Raw genomic sequence first — 22,917 nt, 5'->3', positions numbered from 1 at the left:
GAAGTTATTCAATTGTGCACAAAGTGTGTTTTGGAGGAAGTAGTATCTCTGGGGATTTATATTCCTGAATATATTCATGAAAACCATGAATTGTTTCTATTTCATTTAAACTAAATTTGCTGGATAACTTCCTAGTTTTGGCTTCACCAAATCTTGGCACATTCAGTTTATCAGAGGCTAGGCATTTGACATCATGGCACAGTTTACAACCCAACATTTTATTTTTGACTTACATCCTCTCGTCTCTCTTGCAAAAGTCATTTTTTTGAAGCAGTGTCCAAAATAGGGGCCATTCATAATCTGAATCTTCCAAGTTTTGACCATGTGCAGATCTGACAATTTCTACTTCTTCAACCTTTTTTTACTAATCAGCATAAAGAAACTAATTATTTTACTCATTTTGAAAAATGATTGTAGTGGTTGAAAGTATCCTCAAAACTGACGTGAACAGCTCCCAAACACCTGTTGATAGTGATTAAAACACCACAGAACAAGAAATACTGATACTGCAAGTTAACTGAGCACAACTCCCTATTTATGAAAAATTGTGGTGCTAACTTATAAGGAATAAAACTGAAAATTTCCTTTTTGTAGGCAGTGCCATCTGCCGAGATATTTATAATACAGTTTGCTCTGAATGAATCTAACACTTTTTAAAATGGAAGAAAAAAGGTGCCAGTACTGTGTACTGTTGCATAGTTACAGAAAAAAAGTGCTGCTTCAGGATATTTTGTAAGTCACTGCCTAAATGCTGGGACTATTCTGAAAAGATCAATTTTGTCCTAAAATATATATAAGGGAATGCTGTAGAGTGGGGAACTGAATGTTCTCAGCAATTCACTTCTTGGAATGGTTTACAAGGAAAATTTAAAAATAAATATTGGTCATCAAGTACTCAAACAGTTAACATATGTAGAATGAAATTTTCACTCTACAGCGGAGTGTGCACTGATATGAAACTTCCTGGCAGATTAAAACTGTGTGCTGGACCAAGACTCGAACTCAGGACCTTTGCCTTTCGCGGGCAAGTGCTCTACCAAATGAGCTACCCAAGCACAACTCACACCCCGTCCTCACAGCTTTTTAATTCCGCCAGTACCTCATCTCCTACCTTCCAAACTTCACAGAAGCTCTCGTGCGAACCTTGCAGAACTAGCACTTCCGGTAGAAAGGATATTGCGGAGACATGGCTTAGTCACAGCCGGGGGGATGTTTCTAGAATGAAATTTGCACTCTACAGCAGAGTGTGCGCTGATATGAAACTTCCTGGCAGATTAAAATTGTGTGCCGGACTACAGGCTGTGGCTAAGCCATGTCTCCACAATATCCTTTCTTCCAGGAGTGTTAGTTCTGCAAGGTTCGCAGGAGAGCTTCTGTGAAGTTTGGAAGGTAGGAGACGAGGTACTGTTGTTGTTGTTGCTGTGGTCTTCAGTCCTGAGTCTGGTTTGATGCAGCTCTCCATGCTACTCTATCCTGTGCAAGCTTCTTCATCTCCCAGTACCTACTGCAACCTACATCCTTCTGAATCTGCTTGGTGTATTCATCTCTTGGTCTCCCTCTATGATTTTTACCCTCCACACTGCTCTCCAATACTAAATTTGTGATCCCTTGATGCCTCAAAACATGTCCTACCAATCGATCCCTTCTTCTAGTCAAGTTGGGCCAAAAACTCCTCTTCTCCCCAATCCTATTCAATACCTCCTCATTAGTTATGTGATCTACCCATCTAATCTTCAGCTTTTTCCTGTAACACCACATTTCAAAAGCTTCTATTCTCTTCTTGTCTAAAATATTTATCGTCCATGTTTCACTTCCATACATGGCTACACCCCATACAAATACTTTCAGAAATGACTTCCTGACACTTAAATCTATACTCGATGTTAACAAATTTCTCTTCTTCAGAAACGCTTTCCTTGCCATTGCCAGTCTACATTTTATATCCTCTCTACTTCGACCATCATCAGTTATTTTGCTCCCCAAATAGCAAAGTGTCTCATTTCCTAATCTAATTCCCTCAGCATCACCCGACTTAATTCGACTACATTCCATTATCCTTGTTTTGCTTTTATTGATGTTCATCTTATATCCCCCTTTCAAGACACTGTCCATTCCGTTCAACTGCTCTTCCAAGTCCTTTGCTGTCTCTGACAGAATTACAATGTCATCGGCGAATCTCAAAGTTTTTATTTCTTCTCTATGGATCTTAATACCTACTCCAAATTTTTCTTTTGTTTCCTTCATTGCTGGCTCAATATACTGATTGAATAACATCAGGGATAGGCTACAACCCTGTCTCACTCCCTTCCCAACCACTGCTTCCCTTTCATGCCCCTCAACTCTTATAACTGCCATTTGGTTTCTATACAAATTGTAAATAGCCTTTCGCTCCCTGTAATTTACCCCTGCCACCTTCAGAATTTGAAAGAGAGTATTCCAGTCAACATTGTCAAAAGCTTTGTCTAAGTCTACAAATGCTAGAAACGTAGGTTTGCCTTTCCTTAATCTAGCTTCTGAGATAAGTCGTAGGGTCAGTATTGTCTCACGTGTTCCAATATTTCTACGGAATCGAAACTGATCTTCCCCGAGGTCGGCTTCTAGTTTTTCCATTCGTCTGTAAAGAATTCTAGTTAGTATTTTGCAGCCGTGGATTATTAAACTGATAGTTCGATAATTTTCACATCTGTCAAAACCTGCGTTTTGTGGGATTGGAATTATTATATTCTTATTGAAGTCTGAGGGTATTTCGCCTGTCTCATACATCTTGCTCACCAGATGGAAGAGTTTTGTCAGGACTGGCTCTCCCAAGGCCATCAGTAGTTCTAATGGAATGTTATGTACTCCCGGGGCCTTGTTTCGACTCAGGTCTTTCAGTGCTCTGTCAAACTCTTAACGCAGTATCATATCTCCCCTTTCATCTTCATCTACATCCTCTTCCATTTCCATAATATTGTCCTCAAGTACATCGCTCTTGTACAGACCCTCTATATACTCCTTCCACCTTTCTGCTTTGCCTTCTTTGCTTAGAACTGGGTTTCCATCTGAGCTTTTGATATTCATACAAGTGGTTCTCTTTTCTCCAAAGGCCTCTTTAATTTTCCTGTAGGCAGTATCCATCTTACCCCTAGTGAGATAAGCCTCTACATCCTTACATTTGTCCTCTAGCCATCCCTGCTTAGCCATTTTGCATTTCCTGTCGATCTCATTTTCGAGACATTTGTATTCTGTTTTGCCTGCTTCATTTACTGCATTTTTATATTTTCTCCTTTCATCAATTAAATTCAATATTTCTTCTGTTACCCAAGGATTTCTATTAGCCCTCGTCTTTTTACCTACTTGATCCTCTGCTGCCTTCACTACTTCATCCGTCAAAGCTACCCATTCTTCATCTACTGTATTTCTTCCCCCATTCCTGTCAATTGTTCCCTTATGCTCTCCTCGAAACTCTGTACAGCCTCTGGTTCTTTCAGTTTATCCAGGTCCCATCTCCTTAAATTCCCACCTTTTTGCAGTTTCTTCAGTTTTAATCTACAGTTCATAACCAATAGTGTGTGGTCAGAGTCCACATCTGCCCCTGGAAATGTCTTCCAATTTAAAACCTGGTTCCTAAATCTCTGTCTTACCATTATATAATCTATCTGAAATCTTTTAGTATCTCCAGGGTTCTTCCATGTATACAACCTTCTTTTATGATTCTTGAACCAAGTGTTAGCTATGATTAAGTTGTGCTCTGTGGAAAATTCTACCAGGCGGCTTCCTCTTTCATTTCTACCCCCAATCCATATTCACCTACTATGTTTCCTTCTCTCCCTTTTCCTATTACTGAATTCCAGTCACCCATGACTATTAAATTTTCGTCTCCCTTCACTATCTGAATAATTTCTTTTATTTCATCATACATTTCTTCAATTTCTTCGTCATCTGCAGAGCTAGTTGGCATATAAACTTGTACTACTGTGGTAGGCGTGGGCTTCGTGTCTATCTTGGCCACAGTAATGCGTTCACTATGCTATTTGTAGTAGCTTACCCACACTCCTATTTTTTTTATTCATTATTAAACCTACTCTTGCATTACCCCTATTTGACTTTTTATTTATAACCCTGTATTCGCCTGACCAAAAGTCTTGTTCCTCCTGCCACCGAACTTCACTAATTCCCATTATATCTAACTTTAACCTATCCATTTCCCTTTTTAAATGTTCTAACCTACCTGCCCGATTAAGGGATCTGACATTCCACGCTCCGATCCGTAGAACGCCAGTTTATTTTTTCCTGATAACGACATCCTCCTGAGCAGTCCCCGCCCGGAGATCCGAATGGGGGACTATTTTACCTCCGGAATATTTTACCCAAGAGGACGCCATTATCATTAACCATACAGTAAAGCTGCATGCCCTCGGGAAAAATTAAGGCTGTAGTTTCCCATTGCTTTCAACCGTTCGCAGTACCAGCACAGCAAGGCCGTTTTGGTTAGTGTTACAAGGCCAGATCAGTCAATCATCCAGACTGTTGCCCCTGCAACTACTGAAAAGGCTGCTGCCCCTCTTCAGGAACCACACGTTTGTCTGGCCTCTCAACAGATACCCCTCCATTGAGGTTGCACCTACAGTACGGCTATCTGTATCACTGAGGCACGCAAGCCTCTCCACCAACGGCAAGGTCCATGGTTCATGGGGGGGGGGGGGGGGGGGGGGGGGGGGGGGGGACTGGCGGAATTAGAAAGGTGTGGGGACGGGGCGTGAGTCGTGCTTGGGTAGCTCAGTCGGTAGAGTACTTGCCCGCGAAAGGCAAAGGTCCCAAGTTCGAGTCTCGATCTGGCACACAGTTTTAATCTGCCAGGAAGTTTCATATCAGCGCACACTCCGCTGTAGAGTGAAAATTTCATTCTAGAAACATCCCCCAGGCTGTGGCTGAGCCATGTCTCCGCAATATCCTTTCTTCCAGGAGTGCTAGTTCTGCAAAGTTCTCAGGAGAGCTTCTGTGAAGTTTGGAAGGTAGGAGACGAGGTACTGGCAGAAGTAAAGCTGTGAGGACGGGGCATGAGTCGTGCTTGGGTAGCTCAGTCGGTAGAGCCTGCGAAAGGCAAAGGTCCCAAGTTCAAGTCTCAGTTTGGCACACAGTTTTAATCTGACAGGAAGTTTCAGTTAACATTTGAGCTATTGAATCCATAGGTATTATAATAGTAGTTGTAGCTATAAGAAATATATTGAATGGCCTATCCTTTATTAACAGTAACTGGAGTTTATATTGTGGGGATAACAGGCTGTAAAAGAAAACAAATTAAAGAAGGAACATGGCTACCTATCACTAATGATACTGTTACATTTCATGAGGCACTACTAGTAGTACCTAATTTAAACTTACATGTACTATTAGGATTGAATTGGCTGGTTAATAAAGAAATGTCATTGAATTTCAACAGAAAAAGAGTTATGTGAGAAAGAGAGAATAATAATTATAGTATTCCTTTCCATAATAGTTTATTAACTTTTAAGGAAGATTAACTTTTGTAAAAAGTCACTATGACTGATATTGTTGTAGTTGAGGAACAAGATCATACTCGAGTAGAACTGTTGAAAAATATAAAACTAAAATCAGTGGAATCAAATATACTGATGGTAGAATTAAAAAATCAGCTAGAAGGTATTTTGTTAAAATAGAAGGATGTATTTCTGACAAACCTTATATGATTAAAGAATGTGTATGTAAATTAAAAGTAAGCTTTTCTGTTGCAAACTTTACCAAATACCAATGAGTCTCTGTGTTAGAACAGGGGAAGAATTACAAAGGATGGCCATTAATGATATCATTGAATGTAGTTTAAGGGTACACAATGATGCATTAATGGTGGTGAAGAAACCTGCAGGTGGTGCTCGATTAGTTTTGGATGTACAAATATTAAATAAACATATTGAAACTGAACAGTACAGGCCCATCAATAGAGAGGAGTTGTTATCAAAGATAGACGGAGCTTAATTCGTTAGTTGTATGGATTTAAAACAGTATGCTAGCAGGTGCCACTAAATGAGGAATGAAGACCATACACAGCTTTCTTATTTGAGGGTAAACCGTGACAGTTTAAGGTATTCTCTTTTGGTTTTAACTGGCAGTGTGAGAATTAATTGTATGTGTAGGTGACTTGTTAGTTTCTAAAACTTGACAAGACCATTGTCAGTCGTTAACACAAATTTTAAGCCAATTAGAAGAAAAAAGATTAACAATAAAACTTTCTAAATCGCATGTTGGGAGACAAAAAGTTAAAATTTTTGAGTCTTATTGTAGGGATAAATGGCATACAACCTGATGCAGAAAGAATATAAACTATAAAAGATTATCCTAAACCCAAGGATGTAAAACAATTGTGATCCCTTCTAGGTTTTCATGGTGTCTACAGACAGATTTATGCTTTCCAGTCACATTAATGTGACAACCAGAATAACCATCTTTTGCAGTGTGGACCATTGCGACAGGTGCGGGAAGATAATGAGATTCTGGAAGGTACCTACAGTGATGTGGAACCACACCAATGCAATGCCATTTGCCACACCAACTCCAGTGCCATTTCCACCAGCTCTAGGTTCCGCATTTAAGGATCCATGGTGCAGACAGCCCGATGAAGGTGGCCCTACAGATTCTTGATGGAGTTTAAATCTGGGGATTTTTGTGGACAGTCAGGGTGTTTAGTGGACAGGGAAGTAGAGTAAACTCATCCTTGTGCTCTTTGGACCATGCTTATGCATTGTGAGCCATGTGTGACATTGCTAGTAGATGCCATCATGCCGAGGAAAAACAAACTGCATGTAGTGGTGGTCACGGTCCCAAAGCATAGATGCATACTTGTATTGATCCAGTGTGCCTTCCAGAATGACAAAATCACTCAGGAAATGCCACAAAAACATTCCCAGATTATAACGCATATAAGGTGCTTGCTTTCAGATGTTTTTCAACATACATGCCAATGGCCATCTGTCCAGTGTAGCAAAAATGTGATTCGGCCACCTGTTGCTATTCAGTGGGCATCCAGTTGCAGTGTTGGCATGCAAATTCCACCAATGAACAGCAGTTAGCACAGGTGCATAAACCAGGTACCTGTTGTGGAGACTCATATACAGCAATGTTTGCTGAACAGTGGTTGTGGAGATGCTGATGGTAACCACTTGGTATATCATGGGATTCAGTTGCTCAACAGTTGCACATCTGTTTGCCCATACTCATCTCCACAGCCGTTGTTCATTCCTGTCATCTATGGCCTGTGTTGCACACACTTGCCTCAGTGCCAGTTTGGGATAGTGCCATTTTGCAGTGCACAGTATTCTTTAAACAAAGTGCCATGCCAGCTGTTTACAAACTTAGCTGTTTTCGAAATGTTCCCACCCTTGGCCCAAAATCCAATGATGAGGCCTTTTTGGACTTTTCTATCCTGCATAACAAGGATAGAAACTGTTCATTGTCACTTGCTCCAGTGGATATACTGAGCCACAGGGAAATGAACACATGTTCCTATAAGTCTGCAATAGATGTAGGCTATGATGTAGCTAAATCGGCATAGCAATGTAATGGTCCCAAATCAGTAACCAATTCAAGACCGGAAACAAACTGAATTCAGCTTGGCTGTGCAGTGGCGTGATATGGACAGCTACAAAGTACAATAAGGAGTGAGTCACGCCACGAGCCCAGACTTCTGGCTAATCGACAAACAATCACCACCGGTGGTGCCATGTGATGCACATATTTCTATCTCCCCTTACATTGGCATCCCGCAACTGTTGCTTGCAACTTTAGTACCTCTGAATTGCCCACTTCCATGCTAGATGGGGAATACAAATCACTGTCAGATACAAATTGGACATCACATAAATTGCTTTGTTTCAGCATTACGACAATGACTGCACTGTTTTCCGCATCCCCCCGAAATGCTTTGTGTACCCTCCACTGCTAGTGCAGCCACCGGCCATCTGTTAGTGGTTATTGCACATTGACATCAAACATAGGAGGTGATGTCATTAATGTGACTGGGCTGTGTATAAGGGGACAGCACATGAATGATCTATCTTGCAGTGATATAAGAATTGTCAAGGTAATGAAAACCAAATCAATAGCTCAAAATATAAAACATACAGAATACATAACATGTTTTATGAGCGTAGGACAGGTGGTCTATGAAGATGGGAGAGGTGGTTGGAACTGGCCGTGATTAGGGAGTCGTCCTTGCATTTGTCTAAGCAATTTAGAAAAGCCCAAATCAGGATAGCCAGACAGAAACTTCATCCTCCTGAATATGAGGTCAGTGTTGTAACAGCAGCAGTGCCTCATTCTGTTGGTCCCTATTGTACAGTGCTCCTTGATTTGCACACAATGTGTTTAGGTAACTCACAATATAAAACTAGTTTTGTTCATCACCATATACATTAAGGACACTCACTGATAACTACATTTTCACTTATATTCAACTATGCTCCTCAGCCCACCTGAAAGTGGTTGCATAGCTGGACAAAATTCCCTTGTGAAAACAGTAAACAGTGAAATGTGACAGGGTGTTGTAGTTATCCACTTTTTATTACTACCCATTCTTCTGAGCACTGTAAGTGACCTTGAATTGTATGGTATACCTTACTTATTAAGCATTTTTAGCTGCCTGTTTAAACAGACACATTTTAGTAATATTTTTCATTTCCTTTGGCAGTTTATTATACAGTTTTATTCTGTGATATAATATGCTGTCTTGATTTTTTTTCTGACTAAATGTAGTCCAAACTGGCTATTATTCCATGATTAGATATAGAGCTGTTAGTGAAATACTTTGTAATGTTTTCCTTGATATGCATCACAGATTGGTAGATATACCGGTATGCACTTGGTGCCATAAATATGCCAAAATTTTAAATAGCTCTCTACAAGGAGCCCAACTATTACTTCTAGTTATTATTCTTTCAGCCCTTTTCTGCAGTTTAGAAACTGTTTCTGTGTTTTGGGCCTATGTTTCCCAGGAAGGAATCTCACAACTAAGAACTGGGTGTACCTAGGCATTCTATGTCACCACAAGACATTGGCTGTTACATACGGATGCTGAAACCCTAAGAGCATAACAAGCTGATGACATTCATTTTGAAGGTGTCTTTCTGTTTATTCCATGTTAGCTGACAATCTGTGTTCATCCCTACATCTATATATTTACATTCTATGTTTTAGTAAAAATTTATCATCAGCAGATGTTTGAACTTTTCCCAACTTTTGCTCTGTTTTCCAGGTAAGATTGGAACCACTCATTTGCTGTTCCTCTTATATTTGTACCTTACACGTACTTTTCCATTATAATGTGACACAGTCATAATGGAACAGGATATATAACAACAAGATTGATTTTGAAAGTATGAAAACGTAGAGTTTAAATTACTCATTTGTAATGGCAGATATGAATAATGATTGTGCATGTACTATAGGTCAATGCATCACGTTACAGATTAGAAGATGACAGTTTTAACTGTTGAAACTGGTCATCAGTAATAATAATATTGAATGTGATCTTGGCCATTAAAAATTTCACTGGACAATACCACTATATGGTGTTATCTTATCATCTCTACACCAGTGCTCTGTAATTAATGCTATCGTGTTGTTCAAAGACTATAATTCAATTTCAGGCTGGTGTATTTTATTTTTAAAGGACCACACATTTATTTCTAAAGGACTGCAACATGGTGTTTGCGCACTCTGTTTTCTTCATACACACTGAAGAAATCTTTAAGTTGGTTGAGATACTTTCCAGAGTTGGGAGTCTGTTGTCATGATTTACCCTAAGAAAGGCCTAGTTCTCCTACCCAGGAAAGACTTAAGACCTTGTGAATCCACACATCCACCTGCTACACTCTCACTAATCATCTCGACCAACCTCCCGTTTCCAGTCCTTATTGAAGCAAAAAGCTACATAGGTATGAGGTGATGGCACAGCAGAAGCTTTTAGTAACATAGTAGCCTTTTCTAGGAGCTAAGATTTAATATTTTTAAGCTGGCCGCAGATACATCAGAATATTGGATGGACTGTGAGCTGTTCCAAGGAGAATGAGATCCAGGAAGGGATGAACATCAAACTATAGACTTCGCCAGCCAGTCTTATTAAGCATGAGTTCAGTTAATCATCCACAGAGAAAGAACTGTTGTTTATTGTTTGGTGTTTACAAAAATTCTAAACTGAGCTATGAGGCTGAAAAATAGTAATAGGCACAGACCATCAGGCTTTGGTGTTCTTAATGGAGAGTAGTCGCTAACGAGATGGATTTTGTTTTTATAAGAATTTAAGTTGGAATTTAATTATGTTAAAGCTTCACTCAGTCTAGTGCCTGACACTCTTTCTCTATTGCCATTAGGTGTGAATAATGAGCATAGAACAGAATATTATGGAGTAATCTTTAGAATTAATTTTATATCTAAGTTACACTAGCTGTGAAATATAATTATAAACTAAAGAATTAAAAAAGGATTTAAGTCTGGTCTGCAGTTTGGTGATATTATCACATCCTAGGGCCAAGGAACATTGCTGGAGAAGGATAAGAACAAGTGTATGTTATGGGAAAACTTTTTGTTTTGGAGAGTAAATGAGAATTCAAACAATTGAAAGTAGCAATGGAAGATCTAGTGTGGTATTTACATATTATTATGGCATAAGAAAATGTGTTGACACGTATGATTAACTTTTACTTCTTTAAGAAAGGAAGAAAAAGGATTTTATGTGTGATTTATGATTTATATCAAAGGAGAAAGAAAAGTAATAGTATTTTAAGTTACAGTATGTATCTTCATTTTACTAATGTTTGAAGCTCCTCTTGATGTTCTTCCGTGTGTGCGATTTAAAATTGGGTTGTATCCAATAGTAATACCAAAAAGCATTAAATGACCCAACAGTTGCACATTTATTTGGAGCTTTACCAAAAGCTAAAGGTGGAGTAACTCATGTATTTGTTTCAATTGATTGCTGGTTGAAATACTTTAAATTATAACCTATTACAGTTGTAAACATAATCATGATGAGAAATTGCCTGAGGGAATATTTTGCGGATTGCTCACTGACAGCAGTACACAGTTCGTAAGTAATAGTTTTAAAGAGTTTTTAGCATAGGTAGACATACGACATATTACTGTTTTATGTACTATCCTCAGGCTGACCCTTTTTAAGATTAATGTAAAAGATTGGAAGACTTTGTTGTAAGCATTGTTCAAGTAGCCATACTAATTGGGCTTAACTGATATCAGAATTCCAAATTTTATTGAAAGAATTACCACATTTCTATATTGATCTTTCACTAGTAGAGTTACTAAATAGGAGATTGATTGGAGAACTATTATTAAAGTTATTTTAGGGGCCCAGTGGTGTAGTTCACTTCAAGGAGGAGATTCAAAAAAGTGTAGAGAAGGAACTATATAAGAGTGCACAAAATAGAATAAAAGACCATAATATAAGTGCTGTCATTATCATCTTCATTTCTCCACTATCCAACATCTGGTTGGGTTGGGATATCAGTGGTACTTCGCCACTTTACTCAGTCTTTCCACCATTCTTCTTCCACAATTTGGTTCCATAGCAAGTTTCTCCTCCTTAAACTCATCTTTATTGTATCAATCCATCTTGTTCTTGGTCTTCCTCTTGGCGTCAATCTTGAAGTGCATCATTCTTCTTGGTATTCTTCCCTCTCCCATCCTCTTCACATGCCCAAACCATTTTAATCTGTTCTTTTCAGTTTTCTCCGTCAACTTCCCCATTCCAATTTCCTTCCTAATATCTTCATTTTTCGCTCTGTCTTCCCGAGCATACATCTTAGAAACTTCATTTCACTGGATTGTATCCTACTCTCCTCTCTTCTAGTCATATTCCAAGTCTCTGAGCCATAAAGTAGTATGGGTGTGAAGTAAGTCTTGTATAGAACCAGCTCACACCTCATTGACACTTCCCTTCCCCCCACCAAGCCCCTCACTCACTGTAAAATGTACTGCTCTGTTGTATTCTTTTGCTAATTTCTGTCTCCAAAGAGGCATTCCCCATTAATACACTCTCCAATTATAAGTGCTGTAAAGCCAGAATTTGCAGTATGTGGTATGGTGCTGGAGAAAAGATGTCACCCTAGTTCAAATTTAAAGAAAGACACTAGTAAATTCTTTCATAAATATGAGGGCCATTACAAAGTCGTAGATATATAGTTCATCCAACAGCAGTGTTCTTAATAGATCCATCAAATGAGAGAGTAAAATGATTATATAATGTGGATTTGACTAAAAGATCATTACATAAAAACATGCCCTTGAGGCTTCACTTTCTTTGTTAATTTTGTAGATGATGTCTACAAAGACCTGTGTTGATAGTTGTATTCCTTCACGTTTAGTTTTCTGTACATTGGTCCTTCCCTTTTACTGTTCTGTCTGCTTTAAATTATATTTTTGTTCTACTACCCTTATCTATGTGCAGACATTGGTATTTGCATTGCAAAAACAATTTAACTGGTTATACACTGGCAGTAAAAGATGGCTCACCTGCAAAACAAGGTAATTTTACTGACAAATGAGGTGACAGATAGTTCATCAATGTGAGAGTCTAAGGTAATTAATTCACACCAAATGAAACATATGTCACAGTAAAGATTGCATAAACAGCAGCATCAGTGCACAGCATATGCCCCCCCCCCCCCCTCCACCCCCTTCTGGAGGCAACACAGGTGTGTATTCTCTCATGCAAAGCCTCATAAAAGCACCAAATGGAATCTTGCAGTGTATTCTCTAAAGCATATTGCTTCATTTGTTGCGGTTTAGTAATGGTCCTTCCAGTATGTGTTTAGTTGACAAGAGATGTGGTTGGCAGTTGTACACCACAAAGAGCATGTTGCATTGCAGCAGCCCTATGTGTTTGTGCACTGACTTGCTGAAAAAGTATACTGTTTTCATATAGAGGAAATGGCGGTAGCATGGGAATAACAGCCAGTGCAATGTAGTGGGCATTGGTTTCTTTACCCTGCAGAAACACCAAATTTGACAATGATTTGTATCATGTCCCCCTCACACCAAGAAGGGGGATGGGGCCTGTGTGTTGTGGGCAAATGTATTCAGTTTACCAAGGCTACACTGTATGAGCATGTCCATCACTCGCATACAGACGGAAACTACATTAATCGCTGAAGACAACAGAACAACATTCCACTCTCCAGTCAACCCTCTCTCTATAAAAGATTAGTCATGCTTGGCAGTGTCATGGTGGTAGCCTAGTCAGAGGCACACATGGTCTTAATCCTGCTGCAAGCAGATGGTTCCTGATGATCCCCTACGGCAGTAACACTTTCCCAGATTTTGTCAATGGAAGGTATTCTGTTGGGTGATGGGGACATATATGCTGATTTGCCGAAGTCTTTATTAGCATTTTCCGTAACATGATATGTTTTGTAGGCTATGATGTCTCTGTCGACAAAGCTTTCCAGTCCAGACACGTTTGACACACCTGTACCACCACGTACAATTGCTACTGTTAACCAGCCATTACCATGTGAAAATGTGTCATTCAAATCAATGCTGAAATTCAGTCTGCAACCACAAAACACAGACGGTCCATCTAGCAATGCGTGTGCGGCAACAGATTTGATTGTATTCTTCTTCTTGTCGGCGGCGGCTGTTGACATTTCAACGTCTTCTATAGTCTTATATACTGTCTGTATTGAGCGACGCCTCCACCGCCTTCTATACGGCATCTTGGCAGTGTTCAATGCAGTTGCGAAGGCGCTTATCGCTCGCTTATATAACACCGGGCTGCTTAGGCGCTGCTTAACTCCGCGGCAGTCCCAATTCTTATCTTATGTAAACAACTGCGCTCGTTAACACAGCGCTCGCCGGCCTGTGTTATCTCCGTGTTATAAGCCCCATGTAAACTCCGCGGCACGGCCCTAGTAATTTTAAGGGCCATGCTCACTGCCAAGTGCCGCCGCCATCTTGCGCGCGCACTAGCGGCGCGGTCACGTGCTCTGGCAAACTGTATGCGCTGCAGGGGGGGGCTGCGCACCCCCCTGACCCCCCCTGCCAAAAAAAAACTTCCTGCATAACGCATTTGCCCGGGCTACGCTACAGGTCAATGCGTCACCTCATTCAATTTATTTATGAAAATACATTGTACAATCTCCAACAAATTTAATGTATTCACAAACTCCTTTTCCTTTACACCAAATAAATACACTTTCATTTACATTAATTTTACATCTCTTACGAGTATACAGGTCAAAGGGTGATGGGGACATATATGCTGATTTGCCGAAGTCTTTATTAGCATTTTCCGTAACATGATATGTTTTGTAGGCTATGATGTCTCTGTCGACAAAGCTTTCCAGTCCAGATACGTTTGACACACCTCTACCACCACGTACAATTGCTACTGTTAACCAGCCATTACCATGTGTTTGGAGGTTTAGTTACCTGTTTTTACGTGTAGCAAATATACGGAGAGCTGCTGCACATCTTCAAGTTGGGGTGGAATTGTAGTATCACCACAAGATGCAGTACCTGCTTGGGCTTTATGTATGCCTTCAAGTTGTCATCCCAGGTTGGAGTAACACAGTGGACTGCAACTGAGTTAAAGTATGCAATGTAATAATACTGTGTTGCTACATTGTATTGCATGATGTCTTTGCCAAACAGGAGAGGAATGCAGAAATGTCTTTCTAATGTCAGAATTTGAGATGTATCACCACATAATCTGCCCTGTCCCATAAAGTACAGAATACTAGAAGTTACTGAATTTTGTTAGATAATATACAAAGTTTATTACAGAAGAAACACTTCGTATTCGTTTACAAAAGTTCAATTTAAGTGGAATCATTTTGATTCATGCATAATAAGACTGCATCATGAAGGAGTTCATCATAACTGCATTGGCACAGCCTGAAGATAATTTTAATTTGAGGTGCAGACATTCAGAGCTATAAAAAGCCAAAACGCTCAAATCTGAACGCACCTATATTTTAAAAGGGAAACATTACAAAATTCTGTGCCTATTGTGATAATGCAGGCAATCATTTACATTCTCGTTAGCTATGCTCAAATTTGTTGGTTTATCACAGTGTAACTGGACTGAAGGTAGCATACAAGTGGTATTTACAATAGAACTTAATTGATAGCATTATTGACATACAATGACAAGAATATTCAACCCAATATGAAAGTGTAAAGTATACAGACTCTTATGTTATTGGTCAAATGGTCAAAAATTGTTGTTGCTACAATTAACCCCTGTCTGAGCCACTGACATCTTTAATAATGAGGGAAAAGGTTATTTTCTCCCTGGTTTTATATGCATGAACATCACTGTTCTTCTCAAATTGTGGTGGATCATTTATGTCAAATTTCATTAGCAAATGTATGTATTGTGATGGTGCAGTTAAAATGCCTAACTCCTTAAGTGGTGCTTACATGACGACTGCAGGTGAACACCACATATTATTCTTAGTGCTCACTCTTGCGCAATCAATACTTTCTTTCTAAGTTGTGAGTTATCCCAGAATATTATTCTGTAAGGCATTATTGATATGAAATATGCAATATATGTCAGAAGGTTGATTCATTTGTTCCCAAGACTAGCAATTGTCCAAAGAGCAAAAGTAGCTGAACTTCATTGTTTGACTAGATCAGTAATATGCTTCATCAAGTTCAAGTTTTCAGCAGTATGTTCACCAAATAATGTGGAGTATTCTGCCACGTTTACTGACTCCTAAACGAATTGTTGGTATGACTGTGTTTGTTGTACAGAACTGAATGTAGTGTTTTTTCTTAAAATTTAGGGAATGGTCATTTTTAGAGGAGCAGTTCATAATTCTTTGAAAAATATCATTAACAATCTCTTCAGTTGCTTCCTCTCTAATGGAATTTATTTTAACTTTAGTATCATCTGCAGTAAATACCAATTCTGCTTGATGAATGTTAAGTGGAGGGCTATTCGTGTGGTGTCACCGCCAGACACCACACTTGCTAGGTGGTAGCTTAAATCGGCCGCGGTCCATTTAGTACATGTCGGACCCGCGTGTCGCCACTGTGTGATCGCAGACCGAGCGCCACCACAAGGCAGGTCTCGAGATACGGACGAGCACTCGCCCCAGTTGTACGGACGACATTGCTAGCGACAATACAGACGAAGCCTTCCTCTCATTTGCCGAGAGACAGTTAGAATAGCCTTCTGCTAAGTCCATGGCTACGACCTAGCAAGGCGCCATTAGCCTTACCTAGTTTGAGAGTTTTCGTATAAATGTCTCAAGAAGAACATTGTAAACCAACAAAGAATAAAGTTAAGTATATTCCAAAGCTACGTATTTTCTTGATAGCAGTCATAACGTATCCTGTTCCAGACTTGACGCCAGTCGGCATGTGTGTACGCATGCCTTTCGGCTCCCTTCTCAGTGTGGCGTAGCTAGCTTGTTACGCCACAACAATTTGCATGTGTAAGGAATAGTAGTGGACCCAAAATTGAACCTTGTAGGACTACCATGGTGACTTCTCACTAGTCACAATAATTTTCTCTCCTTTCAGTGTAATTTGAACTTTTATACACTATATATTGATTTCTATTTGTTAAGTATGATTCAAACCAGTTGTATGTAAAGCCATCAGGCCATAAAACTTAGTTTTTCTAAGAAAGTAACATGACCTATGCAACCAAACACCTCACAAAGATCACAAAAATACCAACTGGCAATATTTTATTATTTAAGGCTTGTAATATTTGGTGAGTGAATGTATAAATAGAATTTTCAGTCGAGCAGCCATTCTGGAATCCAGACCACGAACAGCTAAGTAAATTGGTTCTACTTGAAAGTGGGACTACTCTTGAGTACATTACTTTTATAAATATTTTTGAAAAATACGTCAATAAGGAAATTGGACAATAATTATTTAAGTCTTACTTGTCACCTTCCTTATAAAAAGGTTTAACAGTCTGGCACAAAAAATTCCCTGTGTCAATGAAGCATTACATATATCACTATGAACATTACTTATTAAGGTAGAGCAACTTTTCAGAATTCTTTTTGAAATTCCGTCAACATCATGTGAGCTTTTGTTTTCTTAGAATTTTTATAATTCTGTTAATTTCAGTGATGGGTGTCTGTGCTATTTGTAATTTCTTAAAGTTTTATGGAATGACATTTTTAATAAACAGACCTACTATAAATGACTCTTTCAGGGTGTTATATGTACAAATATGACTAAATGCATGAATGGAATCATAAACTCACTCAAGTTTGCATTTTGCAGTAAGGGCCCTCTGGTCACATGGCATATGTACAAGTGGTGGTCAGGTTTGTTCCATACCTCATATAGCAACATCACAGCAGCATTGATTTGTTCTCTGAGGTGTTCCATCATTCTCGGCAGTGGCCATTATTCTTGGCAGTGGAGGTACATCAATATGGTCCTTAATGTATACTCAAAGGAAAAATTCACAAGACATTAGGTCAGGCGACCTGGGGAGCCAAGGGAATAAAGCCACATCATCTTCAACACCACACATATACAGAAGTCCATCGTTTAAGTAGCGACGAACATCGATGCTCCAATGAGGGTGCCTCTGCCTGTCGAGATATGAAATTCTCAGGATCAATAGTCAGTTGTGGAAACAACCACAAATGCAACATATCAAGCTAAGAGATACCCATCACAGTCTTCTGACAGAAGGAAAACGGTCCCGCACAGCTTCATCTGTGGCACTGCACAGAAAATATTAACATATGGAAAGTCTTGTTCATGTGACCTGATTTCTTGAGGATTTTCAGTGCCTCACACTTTCACTTTGTAGCGATTAACTGTCCCACATAAATGGAAGGTTGCTTCATCACTGAATATCAGTTTGGAGTCAAAATATTCATCCCCAAGTGCTTCTTGCATTGTGATGCAAAATTGAAGGCACCATCACAATATCTTCCTCACAGATTTCTGCAATTATTCAAGTTCATGATGTGCATTAACCAATCATTATTGTTACATGGTTGAAAATTTTCTGTGACCAAAATTGGATGAATTATTACATGATCATGACAGGTACAACATCTGATTCCAACAAGATACATTGCATCATCCAGTGCAAATTCTAAGACAAATGTTTCCCTGTCATCTTGTCTCTCCACAGTATAACATTGGGTGCCCCCCTCAGATTGCCTGATTTAACACCACGTAATTTTTTCCTCTTGGCTTATCTCAAGGAAAAAGTGTACACACGCAATCCTGAAACTACTGATAAACTGAAGGGTGTTATCACCAAAGAAATCAGTGCTATTCCCTGGAATATACCTCACAGAGTCATGGACAATTTCCAGTATAGACTCCATAACTATGTGGACCATGGGGATGGACATTTACAAGATATTATTTTTAAAACCAAGTAAATTGAAACGGTGTTCTACAGTCTTTCAAATAATAAAGTAAATTTCATTGCATGTGGATTTGTTTTTGTTACATACATTTTTTTTTTTTTTTTTAATGAGAAAGTTTAGTACGACCCACCCTGTGTTAACCTGTCATTAATGATTTTTACAAAATTATTTGTACATTGGTGATTGTGACACTAGTGCAGCTGAACAATGTTAAATAAGTACAAAGAACCTGTTATTTTCCAGTTGTCACAAAAAATTCGTTATGTCCCACTTTGCCATCCTGCGTACCCTGTTCTCATCCATATCCACACTATTACTGTCACAAGTAGTGTTTTTACTGGTTATCTTTTCTTAAAACTTTCACAGTCCTTATAAGTCATCTTCCATATGACCATGTCCCAAATTAGATTTGGAGATACTGATAATTTGGATCACTATCCGAAACATTTTCTGTGGTTGGCAGACTACATCTCACCCAGGGATATTATTCAGAGCCATACATTCTTTTTCCTGTCAGTCCTTTATCTTGAATCTCCTGAATGTGACTCAAAAGCTCATTTAGTGTTAGTATTGAATCAAATGAGCTTTAACTCTACCATCTTGTAGAGAGCTGTTTGTATTTGGTGTAAAATTATGTTTCTGCTTACTTTGGACTATCAGATAAAAGCAAAAGTAATTCGTATAATTATTAATGTGGATAGGTTGGCAGCAGTTGTAAGTGGTTATTAATATACTTCTCAGAAGTGGTCTGTAATGGCTGCTTCGACTGGTTGATGTGTTTTTTGACTTGTTCAACATTGGTGAAGTTCTCCTTCATGATGGGTTTTACAAAACATGATATGAAAAGATGCAGATGAATGAATTCTGTTTGTACTTCCATCAGATTATTTTCTCAATTCAATTCCTGTAGCTGCTGAAATCTGTGTTCTGGAGCCCAAAATGAAACTAAGATAATGTGTGTCTTTTGCACCACCTTTCTCACCCAGCACAGAGAACCCTAACATTATGTGTCAGCAACCACTCCATGACAAAAAATAGGCGTTTGGTGCAGTATAACAGAAACGCCCATCATTGGACTGATATCTCTTTATGCTATGCTATCCTCAACACAGTTGTGTGTGCTCAACTCACTGAATATGAAAGGCAGTACTGCTTTTTTCAGCAAGATGGAAAACATGCCATATGTCTAAGGTATCCCAGGAACTAGTCTATGATGTCTTCACTGAGAACTGAACTGTTAGCAAACATTTATGGCCACAACATTCACCAGGTCTACCAACATGTGATTTTTTCCTGTGGGAATGCTTGAAGAGCAAGGCCTGTGAAATAAATCTGCACACGGTACAGGAACTGGAAGACAACATCAACCATGAAGTTGTCGCAATCAGTATCCAAACTTTACACCGAGCCTCTCTGAATATGCTTAGATGTGCAAATTATGTGTATTGATGTTGCAGGGAGTCACTGTCAGCATCTTCTGTAAATGTATCTTTCACTGTATTTTTTATTGTAAATAAATGGTAAGTCCTTTTCGGCTCTTCATTTCTGTAATTTCACTGCGTTTCCCTTACACTTACATGGGCTACTTTAATCTGCACCACCCTGTATATTACTGATGTAACTGTCACACACTGATTTTTAAGCAAATGTTTGTTAGATAATAAACACCAAACATATAATTGAAATTTTATTTTGTGAAAGTTAGTACAAAACATGCACTGGTTTTGTCAGTCTTGTCTACATTAAGACATGCATGACAGTACAAGACTTTTCAGTGTTCTTTTCCATGTTTTCGAAGTGGACTCTTTAAGAAGTATGACTAACTGAAGAGTTAGAGAAGATCCAACAAAAAGTAGCACATTTCTCACCGTATCAATTAGTAAGCTTGAGACCATTACAGAAATGCTCTACAAACTACGTCACTACAAGAGAGGCATTGTGTATCATGGAAAAGTGTACTGTTAAAATTCCGAAAGTGTATGTTTGAACAAAAGTTGTGAAACATAGTACCTCCTCCCACATATATCTCATGAAATTACCATGATGAAATAAAAAAAGAGAAATTAGAACTCATACAGCAGTTTATCAATATTGGTTTTTCAAATGCATCATTTGCAAATGGAACAGACAAGGATGAAAATGATCTGACACACAGTGTAAGATTGCTTTAGTGTATAAATTTAGGTGTAGATGTAAGAAGTGGATGAATTTCTTTGCTTATTTCAAGCAGAAATAACTATCAGATTTTCAAGAATATTTATTTGTGTCTAAGGCTTGTGATGTTAAGATTTAGTTCACTTTTCTAGCGATACCGGAGAGAAGAAAAAACTTCCAGCTCAGAAAGTGAAGATGACTATGTTCCATATGTGCCTGTTAAACTACGGAAGAAGGAACAGCTCGTCAAATTAGGAAGGCTGACTCAGGTATATTTTTGAAGAGTATTTAACTGTTGTATTGTGTTCTTAGAATGTGCTCACATTATTATTATTATTATTATTATTTTGCATTCAGTTAAAGGAGGAATGGAATAAAGGAAAATCATCAAGTGAGAATGAACGAGACAATGAAGATGATGAGGATGGTCAAGTATGGGGCAGGAAGTCAAACATCAGTCTACTTGATCAGCATACTGAACTCAAGAAGATGGCTGAAGGTATGTAATTCCAGATGTATTTGCTAGTAATTCATGTAAGACATGACTCAAAGTTTGTGGAAACTGAGTATTTAGCTCTACTGTCCACTGTTATTGAACTTTGGCAGAGTATAAATGAATGTGTGTTGGCTGAATTTATATTCGAGCATCTCCATAAGTCTTTCAGTTAGGATATATTATTTTTATGTAAATCACTCCCCAAAAAATTCTGTCTGTTATAACCAAACACACAACTAAATATCCATAATCAATTTACATGTTGATGCTTTAGGCCTCATAATTGTTCTGAGTAGTGAAACATTTCCTTTCTATTTCCTTCATATTGAAGTCCTGTTTCTCTTCAAGTACTAGCACTTCAGTGCCTCTCATTTTTCTTTTCATGCCTACCAAAGCAAACTTTCTTTGGCGAATAGCCCTTGAAGAACTAGAAGTTTGAGAAACCATGAGCAGCACAGAACATGTGGCTCTGTCAAAGATTATATTTATTGTAATGAAAAGAGAAGGTGGCAGTTTTGAAAAGTTCTCAACTCTCCGTATCCACAAGGTTTTGCAGGGTAACACTGGTACACCTAAACCTGTAAAAGAACAGAACAACATTACGGTATTAGAATAAACATCAACTTCTCTGAAAGTTAAGAAAATACACATTTTTTGCTATTTCTCCACTGTTAGAGCTCCATGAATTTCAGCAAGTGTGTTGTTTCCTGGAAAGATCTGAAGCTAATTGACATCTAGGCACTAAATTAGAAATGAGGAGGAAAAGAAATGGTAACATAAGTACAAGGCATGACCAAAAAGTAATGAGAATTTTTGTTTTTCTTAAAGAATTGCTATTTATTCATCAACATCAACTTTTTACCCTTCAAAGTAATCCCCCCTCAGATATAATACACTTGTGTCAGCACTTTTTCCAGTCTTGGAGGCACTTCTGGAACTCACTTTTTGCTATGGTTTTCATCTCCTTTAGCAATCCAATTTTTCTCTCATCAGTGGTGGTAAAACGATATCCTTTCATGGTTCTCTTCAGCCTTGGGAATAGGAAGAAGTTTCAGGGTGCCATGTTTGGTGAATACAGTGACTGAGGCAACATAACAGTTTTGTTTCTTGCCAAAAAATCATGAACAAGCGTGGAGGTTTGAGCAGGAGCATTATTGTGTTGCAATTTTCTCAGTTGGTTTTGCCACAATTATGGTTGTTTTCATTGGATTGCTTCACGCAAACAGTGCATAACTTCTAGATAGTTTTCCTTATTGAATGTATGACTGTAAGGCAGGAACTCAAGATGCACTATCCCAAAGTGATCAAAGAAAACAGCAAGTAGGACCTTCACAAGTGGTAGAACTTGTCAAATTTTTTTTGTGTCGTGGCTTATGAGGTAGTTCCAATTGGGACGATTGGACCTTGGTTTCAATGACATACTTGTATACACATGTTTTGTCACCTTCTTTAGAAGTTCTGGATCATTGTCGACTTCATTCAGCAATTCCTGACCGATATCTACGCAATATCATTTGTGGTTGAAATTCAACAATTTTGGACCAAACTTCACTGCAACACATTTCATGCCCAAAACACCCAAAAGAATTCCTTGGCATATCCTCAGAGATTTTTATGCCAATTCTTAGTGGAGGTGTGTCTGAAATGTTTTCCTCGGCCACACATAACAAAACAACGATATTTCAGTGTTGGGTGTTGTGGTTCTGTCATGTAATCATTTCAAATGTCAGCAAAGCAGGAAGAAAGTTGTCACTACTTCAGAATCAGTAACCATTGCCCTATAGCAAACTAATTACTTTAAGAAAAATTCTTAAATATCGCCAATGGACAGGAAAATCTAGCCTGTGAGCTCTACAGTTTTCATGTGAGCTCTACAGTTTTAGATAAAGG

General features: G+C 38.6%; 1 protein-coding gene across 1 annotated transcript in view; it reads left to right on the top strand.

The window, feature by feature from the left end:
- LOC124789872 (ATP-dependent RNA helicase abstrakt) overlaps positions 1–22,917 on the top strand; it is a 155,733-nt gene that overhangs the window by 27,354 nt on the left and 105,462 nt on the right. Inside the window, exons 2-3 of the mRNA XM_047257387.1 lie at positions 20,684–20,800; positions 20,889–21,030. Coding sequence (XP_047113343.1) covers positions 20,684–20,800; positions 20,889–21,030 — 259 coding nt within the window. The remainder of the gene's footprint in view (positions 1–20,683; positions 20,801–20,888; positions 21,031–22,917) is intronic.

The sequence above is a fragment of the Schistocerca piceifrons genome, chromosome 3 (assembly GCF_021461385.2).
Source record: "Schistocerca piceifrons isolate TAMUIC-IGC-003096 chromosome 3, iqSchPice1.1, whole genome shotgun sequence".
Taxonomy (NCBI): domain Eukaryota; kingdom Metazoa; phylum Arthropoda; class Insecta; order Orthoptera; family Acrididae; genus Schistocerca; species Schistocerca piceifrons.
Note: the sequence above shows the minus strand (reverse complement) of the source record. Positions and strands in the feature narration are given on the sequence as shown.